Source organism: Coregonus lavaretus, assembly GCF_964263955.1.
Source record: "Coregonus lavaretus genome assembly, chromosome: 30".
NCBI lineage: Eukaryota > Metazoa > Chordata > Actinopteri > Salmoniformes > Salmonidae > Coregonus > Coregonus lavaretus.
Window position 1 is genome coordinate 29,779,446 of NC_140017.1, and position 26,539 is coordinate 29,805,984.

Below are 26,539 nucleotides of genomic sequence, written 5' to 3' on the forward strand. Positions count from 1 at the left end.
TCTGTGCAACAATATCGTACAGCTAATTTCCTACACAGAACAAAAACACACAGCATACCCCTGCAGGCGGGCTCAGTCTCGTTCCACTGGGGGTTGTTGTGGTCCATGCACTCGATGATGACAGAGCCCTGCTCCAGGGTGTAGCCAGGGTCACAAGTGAACTCTACCACTGTCCCCACTGCCCACATGCTGTCATTACTTGTGAAGTTACCGTACTTGACGAACGGCTCGTAGCAGTGGCCCACTGAAAATGCTGTGAAAGAGAGGATATGTGGATCAATCACAGAAAAAAGCCCAGACTGTGTCACTGAGCCCCATGTGTGCCATAGGCAGTGGGCCATTGACTTTGCCGAAAGCGAGCCGCCCGTTAGCTCACTGCCTATCTGGTGCTCTGTTGCTTCAACCCACTGACTGACAGCACATGTAATGGTTCAAATCAGGGCGAGATTAGCACTATTAAAGCAGTTACACCCGGTGTCAAATTCAACAGGGTAATGCTGTTAAAGACAACCCACACAAGGTCCATTAGAATAAGCAGCACTGCTCTCTCACAGCGTAATCCCATTTGCTACAGTAAATTGAAGCCCTATACAGATTAAATTGATCTGATTGGAGAAATACTCCAGGACCTGTGATGTGGCTCTGACTCCAAGCTCTGAACAGCCATTTGAAAAGCCACGTATAAGAATTAGTTGCCACACGTAGAGAGGATGACTGGGGATGAGCGTGGAGAAAAATAAAACATTTGAGAGTTTGTAGCTAAACTAGTCAGAGCAGAGGACTTTAATTGATTGTTATGTTTGACATATTTCCATTTCAATTATTTAGAGGAGGGAAAGGAGAGGAGAGGGCCTGAGGCAGTGTCTTTTGCCAGTCTGCAGGGCATGATGCATTTCTTAAACAACAGTTTTTAGCTCCACCAATATTAAATTTGACATTTTAGTAATTCAGCAGACGCTCTTATCCAGAGCGACTTACAGTTAGTGAGTGCATACATTTTTCATACTGGCCCCCCGTGGGAAACGAACCCACAACCCTGCCGTTGCAAGCGCCATGCTCTACCAACTGCTGGACTGAGTGTGTGAGGGAAGTGTGAGTGTCCTTGAGTACGCTTTCCAGAGACCTGAAGACTTGTGTTGATCCCCATGCCTAGGCCTAGTCTTGTGGCACACAGGGAACCTGCGTTCTAACCACTGTTCCTTCAACATTTTTGGGGCACTGAGCAAACTTGAATGTTGTGAGAATTTTGTCCATCTTCCGGCGCGAGTTTACAGTGAACACTGAGGCTGTACCCTTACAGTTTTAGACAGTAGCCAATAGGCTATTGTGGCTATTTGAGCATAATGTAGGCCTACCAACAAAACCAATGGAGCAAATCCCAGAACATTTTCACATGGAAATAGCTTTTGATTTCTATGATATAGCCTACAGTAGCCTATATGTGGTGTTCAATGCAGGGCTACATTGCATGAGACTTTTAAAAACGTTTTTACATTATGAAGGGCTTGACATTAATTAATTATTTTTGACTTGGTCTGTAACACCATGGGCCAAATAAGGGACAGTAAATTGCATTGTAGTGTGTTGTATGATGCAAGAAACCACTTTACAAAAATAAAATGAATTATTATTACCAAACAGAGAATTAGACAATGTAGGCTACCCCTCTGCCTATTACCTTATTTGCATATTCAAGCCTGTCTCAAAATACAACACTGCCCCTTTAATTAAGACATAAGCGTTTTACTTGACTGGCTTTTCAAAGACAGCTTGAAATGTAGCCTACATGTTTTGTGCTCTTGTAGGAAGCAGTAACTCCCCATTGCTGACCTATACTTATCTATAACTGGGCTAATAACTCGCTGACTAGCAAACAATATCAACAAATGTGCACACGGGCAGCTCTGAGCTCTGATCTGAACTGATCTGAAAAGCATTTCCACTCGCGGGTGATTGAAAGACCGCTTGTGGGCTACCCCTGTCAATAGAATTCTACTCTGTTGCGCTCTGGCTCTGCCTACAACAAAATCACAGACTCAATCTTGCAAAGTTTTGTTTTGGGGCTGATATAATGTTGATTCGATTACAGAAAAAACGTTGATCTATATAGTGCAACTAATGGGGCGAACTCAGTGAAGTTCAATCTCTTGCGTCTCTGTGCAGCATGGCATTTCTTCTGTGCAGCAGTCCTGGAGGAAGTGCGCGGGCGCGCACGCACGCAGTTTAGAGGGATCATTGGTTCTAACCCAGTCAGTAACATTGGTGCCGTGACCTGGATGGGTCTCTGTGAGTTGGAGAAGGTCAAAGGGGTTGAGGTGTAACCGAGACCTGAAGACTTGTGTTAGCTCCCATGGGGATGTGTCTACCTTGGTATCTAATGGCGATGCCGGTGGAGGTGCCTGCTCCATCAGTGGTGAGCTCTATGAAGAGGGGTCTGGAGGTGCTCACCAGGCCCTCGTTGGGCAGGTACTCCACCTCATATGAGTCATACAGCGGAGGAGAGTCAATGTTGTTCCCATTTTTAATCAGAAGCCTGAAATAGAGAAATTCAAACACATCAGTACCTGGTTGGATTTCTAAGACCTCGTAATATGCATGGTGGGCACGTTATCAGAATTACCTCAGCCACCTGGACTGAAGCTCCTAATGAGACGAAGCAACAGGAAGGAATGTGATACAGTATTAAAGCATTGGGCTGGACTGTTCTGCATAAAAGGCCAACGATATATTCAGTACAGCTGAGCAGCTAGCCTACTGACCTCATTAAAAGTCCATTTGTTATTGTCTCCAGACACAGCGGCTACCGCTCATAAAAACAACATTATCTCAACTCAAATAAGCATGTCCTAGTCAATTCAATTAATTCACTTGAAGCACCTTCTTGTGAAGTGTTATATTGCCTTACAAACTTTCACAACAGCTGATAGATGCAGTCATAGAGCATTATGACTCCAATAAGGATCATGAATAGTTTCATAATGACAGTCAAAAAAGAAAGTAGGAAGGTGATTGAAATGTTTCCAATTATTTCTGTATTTCTCTCTCTCTCCTTCTCCCTTCCTCTCTCACCATTTTCAAAAAAATAGATTTCCATTCTGACACAGAGACACAGATGTTCCACTGAATCTCTATCTCAGATGATGAGACGATGCCCTGAAGTGTAGCAGAGGAATGGACTGGTAATATGACATGTGTGACAACAGAACCATGAGCCTGAGGTGAGAATCATGTCCAACTGTCACAGAGCCAGCAGTAGGACTCTGATGAGATGTTGGCTGCTTGTTGATTGATTATTAAACTCAAGTGGACACTTAGAACTGGATAGTGTACTGGAGTAGAGCACTAAGGTCAGAACACTGTAGCAGACTTGGGTTCAGATAGTATGTTCTTTCTTTTAAAGCTATACACTTTATTGAGTTGGCTTGGTGCAATATAACCAATGGAATAGCCCTCTAAGTGCAAACCCCACCCATCTGGCACTCAAGACACGCTTAATCAAAGGTCAAAATACTTGGAAGAAAATCAATACTATTTGAACCCAGGTCTGACTGAACACTGTAGTGAAGTGAACCCCCTGACTGACACCACACCTGTCATCGTCCTCTGCCAGGGCCACCTTCTCAAAGTGGACGTGCACTCGCTGTCCCTCTGGGGCCTCCAGCAGCCAATGGCACGTCAGGTTGTTGCTGTAGTTGCTAGGGAAACCGGGTGACACAATGCGTCCGACCGTGGCATTCCGGACAATGCCACCACAGGCAGCTGGGATGCCCATGGAGAATGAAGTAGGAATGGGAGGAAGGAAGATGAGATAGATGGGAGGAGAAGAGAAGGAAAATGGGAGGAGGAGGACAGAAGGAAAATGGGATGGGAGGAGGAGGAGGGAGAGAGGTATTTTAGTCTGGGAAAAACATTTGCTTAAATCCCAGTCAAACAGAATGTGTAATGACAGAGAATACCTTGAGAAATCATGACTAGAGATAAATCATGAGAACACAATGAGTGGAGGTGGTGAGTAAGAGCAAGCTCTGAGTTTGTGTAAAGGGAATAAAAGAGAGAGTGGGTCTGGTATTGATATCAGTTTATCACAACAGACGAGGTGAAGGTCAGCTAGGTAGACACCAGGCTTACAGTGCCTTGCAAAAGTATTCATCCCTGTCACATATATTCCCCCTCTGGCCTCTAGGTCACCAGGCTGCTCTTTATTATGCACACCTGTCACCATCGTTATGCTCACCAGTGCCTCATCAGACTCACCTGGACTCCATCACCTTCCTGATTACCTCCCCTGTATATGTCACTCCCTTTGGTTCCTTCCCCAGGTGTTATTGAATATGTTACTCTGTTCCTGTCTGTACGCTACTCTTGTTTTGGCCCAGCATACATTGTTACAATCCCCCTTGCCGATTTCCCTATTTTGTTGCATTACAACCTGTAATTTAAATTGATTTTTATTTGGATTTCATGTAATGGACATACACAAAATAGTCAAAAAGTGGTGCGTGCATATCTATTCACCCCCTTTGCTATGAAGCCCCTAAATAAGATCTGGTGCAACCAATTACCTTCAGAAGTCACATAATTAGTTAAATAAAGTCCACCTGTGTGCAATCTAAGTGTCACATGATCTCAGTATATATATACACCTGTCCTGAAAAACCCCAGTGTCTGCAACACGACCAAGCAAGCAGCACCACGAAGACCAAGAAGCTCTCCAAACAGGTCAGGGACCAAGTTGTGGAGAAGTACAGATCAGGGTTGGGTTATAAAAAAATATCAGAAACTTTGAACATCCCACGGAGTACCATTAATTCCATTATAAAAAAATGGAAAGAATATGGCACCACAACAAACCTGCCAAGAGAGGGCTGCCCACCTAAACTCACGGAACAGGCAAGGAGGGCATTAATCAGAGAGGCAACAAAGAGACCAAAGATAACCCTGAAGGAGCTGCAAAGCACAGCTGAGATTGAAGTATCTGTCCATAGGACTACTTTAAGCCGTACACTCCACAGAGCTGGGCTTTAAGGAAGAGTGGACAGAAAAAAGCCATTGCTTAAAGAAAAAAATAAGCAAACACGTTTGGTGTTCGCCAAAAGGCATGTGGGAGACTCCCCAAACATATGGAAGAAGGTACTCTGGTCAGATGAGACTAAAATTGAGCTTTTTGGCCATCAAGGAAAACGCTATGTCTGGCGCAAACCCAACACCTCTCATCACCCCAAGAACACCATCCCCACAGTGAAGCATGGTGGTGGCAGCATCATGCTGTGGGGATGTTTTTCATCGGCAGGGACTGGGCAACTGGTCAGAATTGAAGGAATTATGGATGGCGCTAAATACAGGGAAATTCTTGAAGGAAACCTGTTTCAGTCTTCCAGAGATTTGAGACTGGGACAGAGGTTCACCTTCCAGCAGGACAATGACCCTAAGCATACTGCTAAAGCAACACTTGAGTGGTTTAAGGGGAAACATTTAAATGTCTTGGAATGGCCTAGTCAAAGCCCAGACCTCAATCCAATTGAGAATCTGTGGTATGACTTAAAGATTGCTGTACACCAGCGGAACCCATCCAACTTGAAGGAGCTGTAGCAGTTTTGCCTTGAAGAATGGGCAAAAATCCCAGTGGCTAGATGTTCCAAGCTTATAGAGACATACCCCAAGAGACTTGCAGCTGTAATTGCTGCAAAAGGTGGCTCTACAAAGTATTGACTTTGGGGGGGTGAATAGTTATGTTTCTGTTTTTCTGTCTCATTTCTTGTTTGTTTCACAATAAAAAATATTTTGCATCTTCAAAGTGGTAGGCATGTTGTGTAACTCAAATGATACAAACCCGCCCCCCAAAATCTATTTTAATTCCAGGTTGAAAGGCAACAAAATAGGAAAAATGCCAAGGGGGGTGAATACTTATGCAAGCCACTGTAATTAAAGCAGAGCTGCAGCCTCGGGCCTAACCTGCCCTGTGACACTGCCCTGCCATCAGTAATCACACCCTGGCAGATACCATGCTGTGGGCTCTGTGACCACTGTCTGGGGCGCAGGCACACACACACAGGTGCTGTTTAAATGGTTTGTTTGGTCACCCAATGCTCGGAGAGAGAACCTTATACTCTCTCCACACATTTCTAAACTATGCCTTTTTGATGCCCAACGCTAGGAGGGAGCATCCCTGCTCTCCATTCACTTTAAAACAATGGAGAGACCCACTGTTCCAAATGTTTATCTGACCAGGGCTAAAACATTCACTCACTATTCATCACTTGTGCTCATCTGAGCATTAAAATGAGATCCTACATCTAAGCTGTCTGCTTCTGAACTGTCCTCCACCGGGGATTGAACCCTGTCTGAATCTGTGCTTGTTATGCAAGACAAATACAAGCAGACTCAAGAGGTGAACTTCCTGGAAGAGAAAATATGATGCAGTCCTTGCTTCTGCTGAAAACAAGCAAAAAACATTGCTTGTTTTGTTTAGTTCTTTACTTCCTAGGAGAGGCCTGACTGAATAGGGCTGTCTGTTTAACATTCACGACCCCAGTGCAACAGACACTACAGCCCACACCAATAAGGCCCAAATCAATGATTAAACCCCAATTAACTTTTGAGCAACACATTTTTACTTTTTTACATTTTTAGTCATTTAGCAGATGCTCTTATCCAGAGCGACTTACAGTTAGTGAGTGCATACATTTTTCATACAACACCAAGCATTTTACAACACCAAGCCGAGTGCGTGTGGGATCATTCTACTGGAGTTTAATTGCTCCAGCGAGGACAACGTGTTTATGTGGTTATACGCCTCACTTGTTGCAGAGGGAAGAACTGTGTTGATGCTCCGGTAGGAATAGTTACAGGACATATCACAGGGAATATGAATTTGTTTTTGAAAGACTGTGATAAGGATTGAGAGCGGATGAGTGTTTTTGTCTATTAATATGTTCAACAACTGTGGAGAAAGTATGTGTGCATAGCAAGGTCTATTGGTCCCATTGTGGTATTTGGGTGCGAGTTGTACGTAGCTAGCTGCCCCCAGCCCTCACCGTGGCACTGCGGCTCCGTGCCGCTCCAGTAGGGGGTGCTGGCGTTGAGGCAGGTCAGTGTGTTGGTTCCCTGCAGTTGGTACCCAGTCACACAGTAGAAGTAGGCCTCTCCCCCAGAGTGGAGGCTGCTCACAGACACATCCCCACAGGCCGGCCGCTGGGGAAAGGTACAACTCAACACAAAGGCTGTGGGAGGAGGAGAGAGAGAGAGAGAGAGAGAGAGAGAGAGAGAGAGAGAGAGAGAGAGAGAGAGAGAGAGAGAGAGAGAGAGAGAGAGAGAGAGAGAGAGAGAGAGAGAGAGAGAGAGAGAGAATGAGAGTTGGACACAAACTGCGACTAACAGCATCCACGCTGACTCAAAATAAAAGTATAACTACAGAAAAATACGTTCTTGCTCATCATAAAGCCTTTTAGAGGGAGGGGAACCAAACCCTAAAGTATATATAGAGAGAAGTGTGAGGATGAACACTGACAGGTCATAGACCCTATCCTACAAGAGTACAGTACATGTCTATAGGACCTGTGTTATTCCAGAGCATAACCTTAGTGTCTCAGGATGATGGATTGGGCTGGCCATATACCTAATGGAGGCCATAAAACAGGCCTGTCTGCCCTCTTCTCTGCCTCACCATCCAGGTACATTCATGACACACTACACACACATACAGCATGGCTTCCTAATGCTTATCATGCTCAACAGAACGCATTGCTTGGCTGAATAACCACTGAGGGACCTAGATCAATAACAGTACTGTTTCTTACGCATCAAACTGTGAACATGTAATAGGGACCAGGAGTACTGTCTGTATATCAAGAATGACCCACCAGTGGATCTTTAACAAACATCTGTTAGTGTTTCTCCCCTCATCCCCAGCTATTTAAAACAGAGATATGTGTGGTTCTCGCTCTGGGCTGTCTGTCGCTCTATAATTGTTGCAGCTTCATCGTTAGCCTTTTGGAAGGCAGTGCAGCACTCCACCATTCTGCTCAAGGAGACGTTGCCTCTCTTCAGGAGAGAAAATATGTACAGCAGTGGAGGCTGGTGGGAGGAGCTATAGGAGGACGGGCTCATTGTAATGGCTGGAACGGAATCAATGGAACGGTATCAAACAGATCAAACATATAGAAACCACGTTTGACTTCCATTAATTCCATTCCAGCCATTACAATGAGCCCACCTCCTATAGCTCCTCCCACCAGCCTCCACTGACGTACAGGGCATAAATAGGGCGATAAATCATAATCTTTGACCTGGCTCAGCCATGTCAACCACACACACACTCAGGAATACGGGAGGTTTTTGCATCGCTCTGTGGTTGTTCTTCAAGCACACATAGAGATAAGAGGACCAGCAGGCGTCTGACTGTGTAATGTTCCCTATTAGAGCAGTATTCAGACTAGTATTTATCTAGTCACCAGTGATGACTGCTGAAACCATCCTCTATCATCATTCACCCAGCTAGGTGTTATGAGGGTCAGTCTCAGCAATAAATATCAAGGCTTACCGGGCTCTTCAGTTGTAAATACAAGATAAAAGTGTCATCACAGCAGCGTTAGTATGGTCTTTTTTAAAGACAAATAGCCTTGCATCTCTTTTTCCTGTCTCAAAATACAACGATATATAATATTATTGTTTGAACGGAAGCGGGATAGCTTTTAACTTGACCTCTGGTATAATTTAACCAATTCTTATGTTGTTTCAATCACGTTCTTCACAATTGTGCCTCCTAGAAATTAAAACCCTGTGGTATTGTGGTGAGCTGGGTACAGGATTTCTATAAGGAAATGAATGTTTCTCTCTGTCTGACATGTTTCTGTGTCTAAGGGGAAGGGTTACACCCGATAACCAGGAGCTAAGTGTTTTCACTAAGCGGAGAGATGTTGGCTAATGGACTGGTGTTGATATAGCTAGTGGTTTGAGCAGGTAATGGAGGGCAGAGGATACTAATAAGCCAGTAACAGGGTACATTTGATCATTTAACATTTTTGTGATTTAGCGGACGCTCTTAGCCAGAGCGACTTACAGGAGCAATTAGGGTTAAGTGCCTTGCTCAAGGCCTAGTCGGCTCTGGTATTGGAACCAGCAACCTTTCGGTTACCGGCCCAACATTCTTAACTGCTAGGCTACCTGCCATGGAGGATATGATTCCTGTAACAGGGTACCCATAGAGGATATGATTCCTGTAACAGGGTACCCATAGAGGATATGATTCCTGTAACAGGGTACCCATAGAGGATATGATTCCTGTAACAGGGTACCCATAGAGGATATGATTCCTGTAACCATAGATGATAAGATTTCTGTAACGGGGTACCCAAGAGGATATGATTCCTGTAACAGGGTACCCATCAAGGAGATTATTCCTGTAACAGGGTACCCATAGAGGATATGATTCCTGTAACAGGGTACCCATAGAGGATATGATTCCTGTAACAGGGTACCCATAGAGAATATGATGACAGTAACAGGGTACCCATCGAGGAGATGATGACAGTAACAGGGTACCCATAGAGGATATGATCACAGTAACAGGGTACCCATAGAGGATATGATTCCTGTAACAGGGTATCCATAGAGGATATGATTCCTGTAACAGGGTACACATCGAGGAGATGATGACAGTAACAGGGTACCCATAGAGGATATGATGACAGTAACAGGGTACCCATAGAGAATATGATTCCTGTAACAGGGTACCCATAGAGGATATGATTCCTGTAACAGGGTACCCATAGAGGATATGATTCCTGTAACAGGGTACCCATAGAGAATATGATGACAGTAACAGGGTACCCATCGAGGAGATGATGACAGTAACAGGGTACCCATAGAGGATATGATGACAGTAACAGGGTACCCATAGAGGATATGATTCCTGTAACAGGGTATCCATAGAGGATATGATTCCTGTAACAGGGTACACATCGAGGAGATGATGACAGTAACAGGGTACCCATAGAGGATATGATGACAGTAACAGGGTACCCATAGAGAATATGATTCCTGTAACAGGGTACCCATAGAGGATATGATTCCTGTAACAGGGTACCCATCGAGGAGATTATGACAGTAACAGGGTACCCATAGAGGATATGATGACAGTAACAGGGTACCCATAGAGGATATGATTCCTGTAACAGGGTACCCATCGAGGAGATGATGACAGTAACAGGGTACCCATATAGGATATGATGACAGTAACAGGGTACCCATAGAGGAGGTGATGCCACATACTGTGCAGTTCAGACCATTCAGTTTAAGTACACTTCACAGGAGCTCCTCTGAGAGCAAAACGTGGGTCCAGGTCTATCTCCCTGGGCCTTACTGGCTGGGTGGGTGAGAGCCTGTCTGTCCTGAGGACAGCCTGTTGGACCTAGGCTAAATGATACCCCCTCCTCCCCTCCGTCCTCCCCCACTTAAAAACCAACAGCGACAAAAGGCCAGAAGGAGAGGGCCGTGCAGAGCTAGAGGAGAGGCCTGCTGCTGACTGCTGTCTAATCTTTCTAGTACATGCGATATGAAAGCTAAAAGCGCTCCTCGGAGTCAATGAGCCAATGAGCAGAACCCAGACACTCCCCTCAGCTATCCATTTTATTTATGGTTTATTGTGGGGAGCCGTGTATCAGCGCAGCGGGGCTCAGGGGCGAAGGCGTGGGGGTGTTGTTATAGCATTATCACCCCGCCGTTTCTGTTTCAATTAGACTAATACAGAGGGGGCACTGGAGGCTGGCCTAATGTGGAGCTTCTCCCAACCAGGTACTAAATCACACTGGCAGCCAGGCTCCTCCTCTCCACTGTCTCCACAGCTTTCTCCTCCTACTGTGTTATAGAGGCCATAAAATGAGATGGGTTCACTATGGCTGGTAACGATGTCGTTGGAACAACTGGCTTGGGAGATTAGCTGGCAGCTAAGTAGCACTAGCAGATTCAATGGCCATCTTTATATTCTGAGTGGCCCTCAACTCCCTGGAGAGATATGATTGGGTGCACACATAGCGCTCAGTCACACGCTCAGTCCACATTCAGGCCACCACACAGGGACAGCGGAACCAAATATAGTTTTTACCAAAATTGTGACTTTACAGTGTTGTCTGTAAAACTATGTCACTATGAGAGCTTCGGACTATAAGGTTCTATCTGCAAAAAAGATGATTCAGAGATAATTTTACAATTTACATTTCTGAACCCTCATTGGTTTGAATGGTGTCAACAATTTTTATCTTCTGTTCTTTTTTAACTTAACAACATGAATTGGGGTATTTAGAGTACTATATAGGCAGAGAACATTGAACAGAACAAAGCTATGTCAATAAATCAATTTTGACAAAAATGCAGATAGAACCTTATTGTCCCAAGCTCTCGACTAGGTAAAGACATTACCAACCTTCTCACAACCTATTTGTAATGACATGTTAGCAGGATTGTCAGGCTAGTTTTTCCTCCTCAGGTACCTGCTCTGACAGAACTTAAACATGTTTACAATCACAATCTATGCGTTCACAACCCTACCAAACCAAACGTTGAAGATGTTGCTAAGCACCCAGTCTCATTACTGATTCCAGACGCGTTCTCGTCTCTTAGCACAGAAGAAGAAATACAGAACGGGTGGCAGTTTGCCGTCATAGCGGTCACCTCAGTCCCCTCAGCCATTTGACTCATCTCTGCCTGTAATCAGAGAGAGGCCTGTCCTCATAACACTGCAGCGCTAGCTCGCTAACAGAGACTAATGGTCTTTTAAGACTCGTGTATTTTACATGACCTAATGGAAGATACAGTTGAAGTCGGAAGTTTACATACACTTAGGTTGGAGTCATTAAAACTTGTTTTTCAACCACTCCACAAATTTCTTGTTAACAAACTATAGTTTTGGCAAGTCGGTTAGGACATCTACTTTGTGCATGACACAAGTAATTTTTCCAACAATTGTTTACAGACAGATTATTTCACTTATAATTCACCGAATCACAATTCCAGTTTGTAAGAAGTTTACATACACTAAGTTGACTGTGCCTTTAAACAGCTTGGAAAATTCCAGAAAATGATGTCATGCTTTAGCAGCTTCTGATAGGCTAATTGACATCATTTGAGTCAATTGGAGGTGTATCTGTGGATGTATTTCAAGGCCTACCTTCAAACTCAGTGCCTCTCTGCTTGACATCATGGGAAAATCAAAAGAAATCAGCCAAGACCTCAGAAAAAAATGTGTAGACCTCCACAAGTCTGGTTCATCCTTGGGAGCAATTTCCAAATGCCTGAAGGTACCACATTCATCCCTACAAACAATAGTATGTAAGTATAAACACCATGGGACCACGCAGCCGTCATACCGCTCAGGAAGGAGACGCGTTCTGTCTCCTAGAGATGAACGTACTTTGGTGCGAAAAGTGCAAATCAATCCCAGAACAACAGCAAAGGACCTTGTGAAAATGCTGGAGGAAACTGGTACAAAAATATCTATATCCACAGTAAAATGAGTCCTATATCGACATAACCTGAAAGGCCACTCAGCAAGGAAGAGGCCACTGCTCCGAAACCGCCATAAAAAAGCCAGACTACGGTTTGCAACTGCACATGGGGACAAAGATTGTACTTTTTGGAGAAATGTCCTCTGGTCTGATGAAACAAAAATAGAACTGTTTGGCCATAATGACCATCGTTATGTTTGGAGGAAAAAGGGGGACGCTTGCAAGCCGAAGAACACCATCCCAACCGTGAAGCACGGGGATGCTTTGCTGCAGGAGGGACTGGTGCACTTCACAAAATAAATGACATCATGAGGGAGGAAAATTATGTGGATATATTGAAGCAACATCTCAAGACATCAGTCAGGAAGTTAAAGCTTGGTCGCAAATGGGTCTTCCAAATGGACAATGACCCCAAACATACTTCCAGAGTTGTGGCAAAATGGCTTAAGGACAACAAAGTCAAGGTATTGGAGTGGCCATCACAAAGCCCTGACCTCAATCCTATAGAAATGTGTGGGCTTAACTGAAAAAGCGTGTGCGAGCAAGGAGGCCTACAAACCTGACTCAGTTACACCAGCTCTGTCAGGAGGAATGGGCCAAATTCACCCAACTTATTGTGGGAAGCTTGTGGAAGGCTACCCGAAACGTTTGACCCAAGTTAAACAATTTAAAGGCAATGCTACCAAATACTAATTGAGTGTATGTAAACTTCTGACCCACTGGGAATGTGATGAAAGAAATAAAAGCTGAAATAAATCATTCTCTCTACTATTATTCTGACATTTCACATTCTTAAAATAAAGTGGTGATCCTAACTGACCTAAGACAGGGAATTTTTACTAGGATTAAATGTCAGGAATTGTGAAAAACTGAGTTTAAATGTATTTGGCTAAGGTGTATGTAAACTTCCGACTTCAACTGTACATCCTCCTCCACGCCATCCACGGGCATCAATTATGAAACACAGAGGGGATTCATCTGCAGCCAGGCTCATCAGGACTCATTGAGAATAACCGTGTGTGACAGGTTCACTGAGGAGAGAGGACAGGGGCATATGGGAAATCTGTTTCAGTGTTTAGATTGGATTAAACGCTGCCTCACATTAATCTCCACAGAGCAGCGAGAGCAATGGAAGGGTAAAAGGACCTTTCAGACCTGTGACTGTGTGTCTCAAGGCCTCTATAGGATATGCAAGATGTGGTGCTGTGGAAGGGGCGTCCTTCTGCCCGTCATGGAAAGGAGAAAACACATGCGTGAATGACATTCAATCTACCTGGCAACTAGCATGCATCTCTCTGCCATATTCCCATTTTGGGAAATAGGGTACCATATTTATGCTGTACACTTAAAATCATGGTAAAGAGTGGGCAGAAAGTTTTAGGCACCAACAGAAATAAATGTTTTCTGATTTCATAGCTTCATACTCTTACATTGTACCCTGGTTTGTCATTCAGACATGAAAACAAAGGTCATGCAGAGACTTCATAGACACACAAGTCTACCTCGTTCCCATGGAAATACTACAGTAGAAACCCACACACCTCTCATTCCCACTGAAACCTCAGGTGCCAAAAGCACAAAGGCAATAAAAAGCTCTTGCTTCATTACATTTACAGCATGCTCTCTCGGTAATGGGCGTATCGTGTAATAATGTGAATCCATGAAATGTCTCACTGCAGCAGAGCACCATGGAGTTGCTATAGGAGCTAAGTGCCAGCAAATATAATAACTGCATTAAAAGTGAATACACTATTGGTTGCCATTGCAGTTAAAAACCCACGGTCCTTAGTTTTTAAATGTCTTTGCTAATGCTAATGAGATTGTGATGTGGGGTCTATAAAGAAAAGGACCGAAGAGAGAGAGGGAGGGCTGAAGTACAGCAGAACTTCAGAGGTTCACATCGAATGACTGAAACACACGGATGGTGTGGGTCTGTGAAATGTTTGGGTTTGATTGAGGTTTGTTCCACACTCACTGGGCATCTAACAGAGTTCAAGTCTCACACAGAAAAAGTAACCAAATTAACCCTATATTTGGTTTATTTTAAGAATAGCTGGATGCTTAGCCCTAGGTTTGGGTTATTCTGAGTGGCCTGGATGGTTCACTATCACAAATAGACTTAAAACATCCCATCATCACAGACTAATCTGTGGGGACACAATCATTAGGATGCAAATACATGAGAGGCTCTAGAGGAGAATCGGTCATGCTACGGCTCTGAGTGGGATGGTGATTGCTAGACATGATAATGCGTGGTGGACATGTTAATGTCTTCACTTCTGCTCTGCTGTGGAAATCTGTAGACCAGAATCAGGATGCACAGATGGCCTGTTAATCAACCCTGACAGGGAACTGCAATGACAAACATTCTCATGAACTTTCCTCTGTGACCCTTCTGCTTTTTTTGGGGTTATATTTTATAGGTGCCTTACACATTAGAGCATTAGAGTCAGCAGTTTGATGGTACTTTGGAATTTGGTGTATTTTATTACCTTTACCTTACAAAACAAAATAACTCTAATCCTAACGGTAGTTCATTCATAATTACACTGCTGTGTGTTCATAGACAAGCCCAGTTTATTGTTGTTAAGCAGGGTTTGGTTCTTATCAGTCTATGCCTTGTTTATGCTTGACCGGCTCTTTTGAATACTTAATTCTGTTTGCTGCCATTTCCCTTCTTATTAAATACTAATATGGTGGTAATTGAATTTAGTAAGAATCTATTCTGTTCTACTATTAAGTTAACGTAAAATCCACTGGCTGTAATTACTTCTCAACAATAGTTTAATAATAACGAGATGGATCACTATTAACTTGGCGAGGACAAAGTGAATTTTAAAAAGATCATTATATCAGTGTACGTTTTAAATCAATTTGCCACCACTTTAATGGTTTTCATTAAAAAAGGATTAAGTTAAACATGGGGTTCTCTCTACAAGGGAATGATAAGCAACCAGACTTGTAGGTTACCAGACAGTGGAAGAGAAGAGAAGAGAAGAGAAGAGAAGAGAAGAGAAGAGAAGAGAAGAGAAGAGAAGAGAAGAGAATAGAAGAGAAGAGAAGAGAAGAGAAGAGAAGAGAAGAGAAGAGAAGAGAAGAGAAGAGAAGAGAAGAGAAGAGAAGAGAAGAGAAGAGAGGACTAGATGAGAGGACGAAGATCAGTGTTGAGGGTCAGTGGGTCTTAATCTTGTGTCGTCCAGTGGCAGCATTTCTGACATGTCTGTCTGGCAGGGTGTCGGGGGACGCTTGTCTAACGTACTGCACGCCTGGTGGCTGTGATGTGAAGTGTGTCTGAAGACGGCCACAAGGGGCCAAGGCCACGTTTGAAAGAGTTTGACAGAGATACACTCCACTTCAATCCCACTGCTCCCTCTGCCACCACACACACATCAGCCACACTACTGCGTCTGCTACTAATTAATGTCAATCTAAAATACTCTCCTGTTCATACAACACTTTACCCCCTTAGGCATCTGTGTGGAAGATATGTGAAATTCAATGACAGCCCATTGTGTTTTTAATGCAGATATAGGTGAAAATACTCCAATTCCATCTCAAAAACAGATTTTCCTGCCTGATTACCTGGTTCTTTAAATGCAGGTTTTACAAATCAAAAATGTTTCATTGATGTGTGCAGGAGAGTTTGGAATATAATTAAGGAAAGAGCTGACTAAACTTTGAAGATGTACATGTGTGGGTGGAGATAGGATTTATGTTTTGCGCTTCTGGTATCCCTTTTGTCACTGTCTGAAAGCAGTTGTTTATTTATCTGTATTTCAGTGTAAGTGTGTACAGTGGGGAGAACAAGTATTTGATACACTGCCGATTTTGCAGGTTTTCCTACTTACAAAGCATGTAGAGGTCTGTAATTTTTTATCATAGGTACACTTCAACTGTGAGAGACGGAATCTAAAACAAAAATCCAGAAAATCACATTGTATGATTTTTAAGTAATTCATTTGCATTTTATTGCATGATATAAGTATTTGATCACCTACCAACCAGTAAGAATTCCGGCTCTCACAGACCTGTTAGTTTTTCTTTAAGAAGCCCTCCTGTTCTCCACTCATTACCTGTATTAACTGCACCTGTTTGAACTCGTTACCTGTATAAAAGACACCTGTCCACACACTCAATCAAACAGACTCCAACCTCTCCACAATGGCCAAGACCAGAGAGCTGTGTAAGGACATCAGGGATAAAATTGTAGACCTGCACAAGGCTGGGATGGGCTACAGGACAATAGGCAAGCAGCTTGGTGAGAAGGCAACAACTGTTGGCGCAATTATTAGAAAATGGAAGAAGTTCAAGATGACGGTCAATCACCCTCGGTCTGGGGCTCCATGCAAGATCTCACCTCGTGGGGCATCAATGATCATGAGGAAGGTGAGGGATCAGCCCAGAACTACATGGCAGGACCTGGTCAATGACCTGAAGAGAGCTGGGACCACAGTCTCAAAGAAAACCATTAGTAACACACTACGCCGTCTTGGATTAAAATCCTGCAGCGCACGCAAGGTCCCCCTGCTCAAGCCAGCGCATGTCCAGGCCCGTCTGAAGTTTGCCAATGACCATCTGGATGATCCAGAGGAGGAATGGGAGAAGGTCATGTGGTCTGATGAGACACAAATAGAGTTTTTTGGTCTAAACTCCACTCGCCGTGTTTGGAGGAAGAAGAAGGATGAGTACAACCCCAAGAACACCATCCCAACCATGAAGCATGGAGGTGGAAACATCATTCTTTGGGGATGCTTTTCTGCAAAGGGGACAGGACGACTGCACCGTATTGAGGGAAGGATGGATGGGGCCATGTATCGCGAGATCTTGGCCAACAACCTCCTTCCCTCAGTAAGAGCATTGAAGATGGGTCGTGGCTGGGTCTTCCAGCATGACAATGACCCGAAACACACAGCCAGGGCGACTAAGGAGTGGCTCCGTAAGAAGCATCTCAAGGTCCTGGAGTGGCCTAGCCAGTCTCCAGACCTGAACCCAATAGAAAATCTTTGGAGGGAGCTGAAAGTTCGTATTGCCCAGCGACAGCCCCGAAACCTGAAGGATCTGGAGAAGGTCTGTATGGAGGAGTGGGCCAAAATCCCTGCTGCAGTGTGTGCAAACCTGGTCAAGACCTACAGGAAACATATGATCTCTGTAATTGCAAACAAAGGTTTCTGTACCAAATATTAAGTTCTGCTTTTCTGATGTATCAAATACTTATGTCATGCAATAAAATGCAAATTAATTACTTAAAAATCATACAATGTGATTTTCTGGATTTGTGTTTTAGGTTCCGTCTCTCACAGTTGAAGTGTACCTATGATAAAAATTACAGACCTCTACATGCTTTGAAAGTAGGAAAACTTGCATAATCAGCAGTGTATCAAATGCTTGTTCTCCCCACTGTATGTGCCCACATAGGCCTATGTGTGATTGCAATAATCAAATCCATAAATGGTATATGGGAGGACACCATTGGCCTTTTGTCTAACTGCGTATTTCCAATCACTCACCGCATATACACTACGATGGATGCCCTAGTCCACAACAAGTTATCATTAGCACAATCATTATGGTTCTGCATCATCACTTTAATAGCAAAGGAGGATGGACCTGAAGGCCTTTTGGTTTTATGGAAAAGGGTCTATTTTTAACCTCTAATTATCTTCTAGAGCAGTAGTTCTCAACTGGTTTTGTCTCGGGACCCAAATTGTCTATGGAAAATTGCTCTGACCTTCTTGTCAATTGTTGGAAGCTTCACGGTGTGTTCTGAATTACAGTGAATTGTTTTGACATTTATCTGTTAGTAGAGGTAGTGGGTTCAAGCTAATTACACTATTTATGAAAACCAGTGTCATCTAGTCTTACATGCCCCTAGAGGGCGTGCCAAAAAACTATAACCGCTGAATCGCTGAAATTGGGCAGGAATTTCTAAGCTGAGTTAAGTCACTATTGATCGTTTCGGCAACCAATCCGCCCTTCTCCATATTTCATCTGTGGATTAATTTAGATGTATCTGTTAACAGGAGAGGCAGCAGAGACCTAATGCCTGGCAGGCAGGATAACAGCAGCATTTGTCAAGAGACTGAGGAACACAGGGAAATGTGGTGTAGGGGAGAGTGAAGGGTGAAACAAATATTGTTTTCCACATTAAATCACGAGCTATACAGGTAATACTGATCTGATCTGTGTGAGCTTCAGTCACATGAATGTTCAATCAGAAAATGAGAAGTGTGTTATTCGTATGCTAAACCCATCTACTGTATACAGTGCCTTCGGAAAGTATTCAGACGCCTTGACCTTTTCCACATTTAGTTACATTACAGCCTTATTCTAAATTGGATTAAAACAATTAAATAATCCTCAGCAATCTACACAAAATACTCCATAATGACAAAGCAAAAAATGGTTTTTAGAAATGTTAGCAAATTTATAAAAATTAAAAACAGAAATACCTTATTTACATAAGTATTCAGACCCTTTGCTATGAGACTCTAAATTGAGCTCAGGTGCATCCTGTTTCCATTGAACATCCTTGAGATGTTTCTACAACTTGATTGGAGTCCACCTGTGGTAAATTCAATTGATTGGACATGATTTGGAAAGGCACACCCCTGTCTATATAAGGTCCCACAGTTGACAGTGCATGTCAGAGCAAAAACCAAGCCATGAGGTCAAAGGAATTGTCCGTAGAGCTCGGAGACAGGATTGTGTCGAGGCACAGATCTGGGGAAGGGTACCAAAAAATGTCTGCAGCATTGAAGGTCCCCAAGAACACAGTGGCCTCCATCATTCTTAAATGGAAGAAGTTTGGAACCACCAAGACTCTTCCTAGAGCTGGCCGCCCGGCCAAACTGAGCAATCGGGGGAGAAGGGCCTTGGTCAGGGAGGTGACCAAGAACCCAATGGTCACTCTGACAGAGCTCCAGAGTTCCTCTGTGGAGATGGAAGAACCTTCCAGAAGGACAACCATCTCTGCAGCACTCCACCAATCAGGCCTTTATGGTAGAGTGGCCAGACAGAAGCCACTCTTGACTAAAAGGCACATGACAGCCCGCTTGGTGTTTGCCAAAAGGCACCTAAAGGACTCTCAGACCATGAGAAACAAGATTCTCTGGTCTGATGAAACCAAGATTGAACTCTTTGGCCTGATTGCCAAGCGTTTCTGGAGGAAACCTGGCACCATCCCTACGGTAAAGCATGGTGGTGGCAGCATCATGCTGTGGAGATGTTTTTCAGCGGAAGGGACTGGGATACTAGTCAGGATCGAGGGAAAGATGAACAGAGCAAAGTACAGAGAGATCCTTGATGAAAACCTGCTCCAGAGCGCTCAGGAACTCCGACTGGGGCAAAGGTTCACTTTCCAACAGGACAACAACTCTAAGCATACAGCCAATACAACGCAGGAGTGGCTTCTCTGAATGTCCTTGAGTGTCCCAGTCAGAGCCCGGACTTGAACCAGATCGAACATCTCTGGAGAGAGCTGAAAATCGCTGTGCAGCGACACTCCCCATTCAACCTGACAGAGCTTGAGAGGATCTGCAGAGCAGAATGAGAGAAACTCCCCAAATACAGGTGTGCCATGCTTGTAGCGTCATACCCAAGAAGACTCGATGCTGTAATCGCTGCCAAAGGTGCTTCAACAAAGTACTGAGTAAAGGGTCTGAATACTTATGTAAATGTTTTGTATTTGTAATAAATTAGCAAACAGTTTTTGCTTTGTCATTATGGGGTATTGTATGTAGATTGATGAGGTCAAAAAATATATTTAATACATTTTAGAATAAGGCTGTAACGTAACAAAATGTGGAAAACATCAAGGGGTCTGAATACTTTCCGAAGGCACTGTATGTAATATGTGTGTGGATGGGTCTTGGGTTGGCCCTGATCTGGCCTCTGCACCATCAGAGGGACCGTCTCAAACAAACAAGTTTGAGAGACAGAGAGCGGCATGGAGCTGGAGTGATATCCCAGGGGGCAGGAAGCCCGTGGAGCTCTGAGACGAGGGGACGACACAGACAGATGTGGCTGTCAGTAGTGAGACGTCACCAGGGGTGAGGGGAGCCTGCCCTCTACTCTAACATGTGTCTGTGTATACACGCATGGCACTCACACACTCTCTCTCTCTCTCTCTCTCTCTCTCTCTCTCTCTCTCTCTCTCTCTCTCTCTCTCTCTCTCGCTCTCTCTCTCTCTCTCTCTCTCTCTCTCTCTCTCTCTCTCTCTCTCTCTCTCTCTCTCTCTCTCTCTCTCTCTCTCTCTCTCACTCTTCTCCCTCTTTCTCTTCATCTCTCTCTCTCCCTCTTTAACTCTCTAAGGTAGCTAACTACTAAATACCAGGCAAGGCACTTGATGTTAATGATGATGATGATGATGCCCCAATACTCTCAGATAGTGGTTATGAAGAAAAGGAGACAAGGAAAGGAAATAAGTGTTTGGTTTCGTGCTGAGCTTAACACTTTCTCCCAAGTCTTTGAAAGGCTGTTACTAAACAGCTGCCAAGCGGAGGTGTTGGAACAAGGTCTTGATCACTGATCAACTGATCAACCTTTATCCCAAATCTGTGTGGAGAGTGTTTTCCTCCACTTGATTCTTGTTTTCCACTTGTTTCATTGATCTTAGTCCCAGAGCAGCTGGTAAATAAAGACTGTCTACACTGATAGATGATGGTGATATTACCATATCATTACCTGCTGCTTAAAACCTATCCGCATGCAATTACTGCTCTTATGACTGCTGGCCAAATGGGATATGGTAGCTGAAGCTTTGATAACCATCAGTGTGTTTCCATGCCAATAGAGCTACAGTACACTGTGCCAGTAATGGCCTCTCAGAACTGGCCTTTTACACTAGATGACTAACATACATCTCTAATGAGAGAGAGAGAGAGTGAGAGAGACAGAGAGAGAGAGGGGGGGAGAGAGAGAGAGAGAGAGGGGGGGGAGAGAGAGAGCGAGAGAGACAGACAGACAGACAGACAGACAGACAGACAGACAGACAGACAGACAGACAGACAGACAGACAGACAGACAGACAGACAGACAGACAGACAGACAGACAGAGAGAGAGAGAGAGAGAGAGAGAGCAGTATTTAAGGTATTCAAAATGGTGATAGCAAATAGATAAGACAAGACAGGAGAGCAAGCATTACAATTATCCTAGGTTAATTGATTTAAATGTAAAATACCAATACAGAACTAATGTACATACAGTGGGGAGAACAAGTATTTGATACACTGACGATTTTGCAGGTTTTCCTACTTACAAAGCATGTAGAGGTCTGTAGTTTTTATCATAGGTACACTTCAACTGTGAGAGACGGAATCTAAAACAAAAATCCAGAAAATCACATTGTATGATTTTTAAGTAATTAATTTGCATTTTATTGCATGACATAAGTATTTGATACATCAGAAAAGCAGAACTTAATATTTGGTACAGAAACCTTTGTTTGCAATTACAGAGATCATACGTTTCCTGTAGTTCTTGACCAGGTTTGCACACACTGCAACAAGGATTTTGGCCCATTCCTCTATACAGGCCTTCTCCAGTTCCTTCAGGTTTCGGGGCTGTTGCTGGGCAATACAGACTTTCAGCTCCCTCCAAAGATTTTCTATTGGGTTCAGGTCTGGAGACTGGCTAGGCCACTCCACGACCTTGACATGCTTCTTCGGAGCCACTCCTTAGTTGCCCTGGCTGTGTGTTTCGGGTCATTGTCATGCTGGAAGACCCAACCACGACCCATCTTCAATGCTCTTACTGAGGGAAGGAGGTTGTTGGCCAAGATCTCGCGATACATGGCCCCATCCATCCTCCCCTCAATACGGTGCAGTCGTCCTGTCCCCTTTGCAGAAAAGCATCCCCAAAGAATCATGTTTCCACCTCCATGCTTCACCGTTGGGATGGTGTTCTTGGGGTTGTACTCATCCTTCTTCTTCCTCCAAACACGGCGAGTGTTTAGACCAAAAAGCTATATTTTTGTCTCATCAGACCACATGACCTTCTCTCATTCCTCCTCTGGATCATCCAGATGGTCATTGGCAAACTTCAGACGGGCCTGGACATGCGCTGGCTTGAGCAGGGGGACCTTGCGTGCGCTGCAGGATTTTAATCCATGACGGCATAGTGTGTTACTAATGGTTTTCTTTGAGACTGTGGTCCCAGCTCTCTTCAGGTCATTGACCAGGTCCTGCCGTGTAGTTCTGGGCTGATCCCGCACCTTCCTCATGATCATTGATGCCCCACGAGGTGAGATCTTGCATGGAGCCCCAGACCGAGGGTGATTGACCGTCATCTTGAACTTCTTCCATTTTCTAATAATTGCGCCAACAGTTGTTGCCTTCTCACCAAGCTGCTTGCCTATTGTCCTGTAGCCCGTCCCAGCCTTGTGCAAGTCTACAATTTTATCCCTGATGTCCTTACACAGCTCTCTGGTCTTGGCCATTGTGGAGAGGTTGGAGTCTGTTTGATTGAGTGTGTGGACAGGTGTATTTTATATAGATAACGAGTTCAAACAGGTGCAGTTAATACAGGTAATGAGTGGAGAACAGGAGGGCTTCTTAAAGAAAAACTAACAGGTCTGTGAGAGCCGGAATTCTTACTGGTTGGTAGGTGATCAAATACTTATGTCATGCAATAAAATGCAAATTAATTACTTAAAAATCATACAATGTGATTTTCTGGATTTTTGTTTAAGATTCTGTCTCTCACAGTTGAAGTGTACCTATGATAAAAATTACAGACCTCTACATGCTTTGTAAGTAGGAAAACCTGCAAAATCGGCAGTGTATCAAATACTTGTTCTCCCCACTGTATGTGTGCTTCATAAATACTGAGCAAATGTTCATAGCACCCGCGATGATCAACACAACTCGCTCTTTAGTTCCCTCAAATTCAATGTTTGATCAATCTTCCTCCAGGAATGATCTAGTAAGACAGTGTTGAATTCATTACCGGTCACCTCAGCCAAAGGAGATGATTATGCAGGATTTAATCACAGACACTTTCCGATTGCCCGGCTTCCATCTTTAAAACAAATCAGTCTCCTACTCACTGCTTGTCTGATCCACACCTCATTACGGGACAAGGTGATCTCACAGAGCAAAGAGATTGTAATATCAGAGCAATCATCTTAATACACGTAAAACTGTCATGGTGTATAATTGAAAATGTTACCGCTCTCCCTCTCCATCTTATGTCACCTGGCAGACAATCAGACTTTTATCTTCCTTTGAGATGAAATGTTATTAACATAGATGTTGGTGTTTTAGTGTTAAAATATCAAATTACAGATCTTTCTGAACAAATGAAAAGAGCAGAAGATATCAGATTATCTTTGCCTCATTGGACTAGAAATGTATGGAAACCAACAGGGAACATTGTAGTATGCTCTTAAAACCATGAAGATGTCCTCAAATTGATTCCAAAGCAATTAGAAGAGCAATGTTTTGCCTTCAGAGCTTGTATAGGTAGCCTATACCAACATTTAAAAAAAGTAAGTAAGTAAGGGAAAAATCATGAATATTTGTATTTTGAGCAAACAATTCCACTAACCAAGCACTGTCTTGGTGTAGGAGAACTCTCGTTCTGCCAGAGGCATGCAGAAAGATGGCTGACTAGTTAATTTATGGATCCATAACTTAAATTTGATGTATTCTAATTGGAAGTCAATTTGTTTCCAGGCAGTGTTTCATCGAGATTTAATGCACTTGTGATTAAGGTGACCCCATTATATGCTAATTATTCAGCATGCCCCGAGAACCAGTTTTTGTATTATTAACATTGAGAGAGCGAGGAAGGGGGGGAGGGAGTGAGCGAGAGAGGAAGAGAGAGAGAGGGAGATAAAGAGACAGAGAAAGAGGAAAGAGAGAGAGAGATTCCCTCTATAAACATACCAGATGTCATCAAACTACTCTCCCCTAGGTTATTTTATTTCCACTGTCTCTGTCTGCTACAGAATGCACCATGCTGTATGTCACAGACAGGGGAAAATAGTTATAGGCCACCCTCATATAGCCAGCCCAGATCAGCACGACGCGCTGCTCAGAGAATATCAAACAGGTCGAGCAGAGGAGGAGGGGGGGGGGGGGGGGGGAATGACGGGGAACCACTGTGTGAGGTAATTGGACGTTTTGTAAAGAAGCAGAAAGTTATTATCGGTGGCGCTGCGCCGTGCCCTGCTGTATGATTGCCATGTTATTTAATAGAGTAGCAGAAGCATGCCACAGAAAGCCATGAAGGTCCCCCTCACTGGCTGGTGAATACCACCCACACACCTCGCAAAGGAGAGAGAGAGAGAGGGAAACAGAGATGGAGAGAGAGAGAGAGGAGAGGGGGGGAGGAGCATAACATGGTGCAGAGAGGGATGGGTGAGCGGGAAATGTAATTCTTATTCAACCGGTAATCTAGGCATTGTTCGGAATGGCACTACACCATTTACAAACCTGCCACAGTTAATTAGCTCACAAAAACTAAAGAATCTGAAAAAAACATATTTGTAAATTTGCTTTTCTATTTTACTACCATGTGTAAGCAACAGGGCTCATAACTGCATCCAATCTCTTTCTGACATCTCTGGTAAATGACAATTAGAAGAGCATAATCACAGCAATTTCCCCACCTGATTATATTGCCAATTGACAGTGCTTGTTATTTTGTGACTAACATGAGCACATTATGTTGACAAGGGATAACGGGAGGGTGAGCCCCAGTGCACTGGAGGAGGCTGCTGGAGGAGAGGAGAGGAGAGGAGAGGAGAGGAGAGGAGAGGAGAGGAGAGGAGAGGAGAGGAGAGGAGAGGAGAGGAGAGGAGAGGAGAGGAGAGGAGAGGAGAGGAGAGGAGAGGAGAGGAGAGGAGAGGAGAGGAGAGGAGAGGAGAGGAGAGGAGAGGAGAGGAGAAATCAACCTCTCAGGCCCTGTCAATATTGTCACTTCATATGGGTTACAACTCACATTCTGAAACTTGGTTTGTTGTTGTGCAGTATTTGATTAGGTTGATGTTCTAGTGCTGTGGTGTTTGGTTGGTTGATGTCCTAGTGCTGTGGTGTTTGGTTGGTTGATGTTCTAGTGCTGTGGTGTTTGGTTGGTTGATGTCCTAGTGCTGTGGTGTTTGGTTGGTTGATGTTCTAGTGCTGTGGTGTTTGGTTGGTTGATGTTCTAGTGCTGTGGTGTTTGGTTGGTGGTTGTGCTTTAGCATTTGGTTGGTGGCTGTGCTAGTGCTTTAGCGTTTGGTTGCCCTCAGATCTTACCTTGGTATCTGAGCAGGAAGGACCCAGGCTGGGTCTGTCTCTGGCTGTGGAAGTGGATGGTGATCTGGTTGCTCCAGCTGCGTACCACCAAGCCCCTCAACAGGATAGATTCGTTGGCCAGAACAGAGGCCTCTCCGCCCCCCAGGTCCTCAAACGTCAACCGCTCCCCCTCCCACAGGCTCACGTTCACCACCTGCATGGACAAACACACACAGAGGGGACCAGTTCACTGAAGGGCACACATCAATACATACAGGTACATAGACTTGTAAAGAGGGTGACAGAGAAATGTTGTGAGATGAAGCCGCCTGCCTCCTTTACTGAGCTTTTACCATCATACGAGGGCACCTTAAGAGATATGCCTCCATGTCACTCTGTGGAGATTATTCTCATATAAAAACCCAGAGATATGCCTCAATGTCACTTCACTGAGTTTACTCTCATATAAAAACACTTAAGAGATATGCCTCCATGTCTCTCCATACAAAATCATATCAACTACAGTACCTTCCCCTAGGAAGGGATGAAATAGAAGTCAGTATTCCGGGCTGTTAATCTAACACCTCAGAGAAAGTGTAGATGGAAAAAGGAAAGACTGTGTATATATTAAATGACAGAAAATTAACAATGAGTCCAATGTATGTCAGAATCCATCAGCTGGAATTCCAGCATATGATTGGTGAACACATGGTGAGAGAAGATGGTTCCAGGCCTTGACCTGTGAAAGCTCTGTTCCACAGGGGCAATAGAAGTGTCAGATAGAAGGAGGAGCAAAATGAAAAACAGCAGAACAGAAAACA

At 44.0% G+C, this 26,539-nt stretch overlaps 1 protein-coding gene across 1 annotated transcript in view; it reads right to left on the reverse strand.

Annotated features, from left to right (window-relative positions):
* The window catches only part of LOC311106194 (seizure protein 6-like), a gene marked incomplete at both ends in the record, with an annotated part of 154,489 nt that overhangs the window by 31,351 nt on the left and 96,599 nt on the right, over window positions 1-26,539 (reverse strand). The window contains 5 exons of the mRNA XM_084148506.1: window positions 59-253; window positions 2,367-2,533; window positions 3,591-3,759; window positions 7,035-7,220; window positions 25,740-25,932. Coding sequence (XP_084004632.1) covers window positions 59-253; window positions 2,367-2,533; window positions 3,591-3,759; window positions 7,035-7,220; window positions 25,740-25,932 — 910 coding nt within the window. The remainder of the gene's footprint in view (window positions 1-58; window positions 254-2,366; window positions 2,534-3,590; window positions 3,760-7,034; window positions 7,221-25,739; window positions 25,933-26,539) is intronic.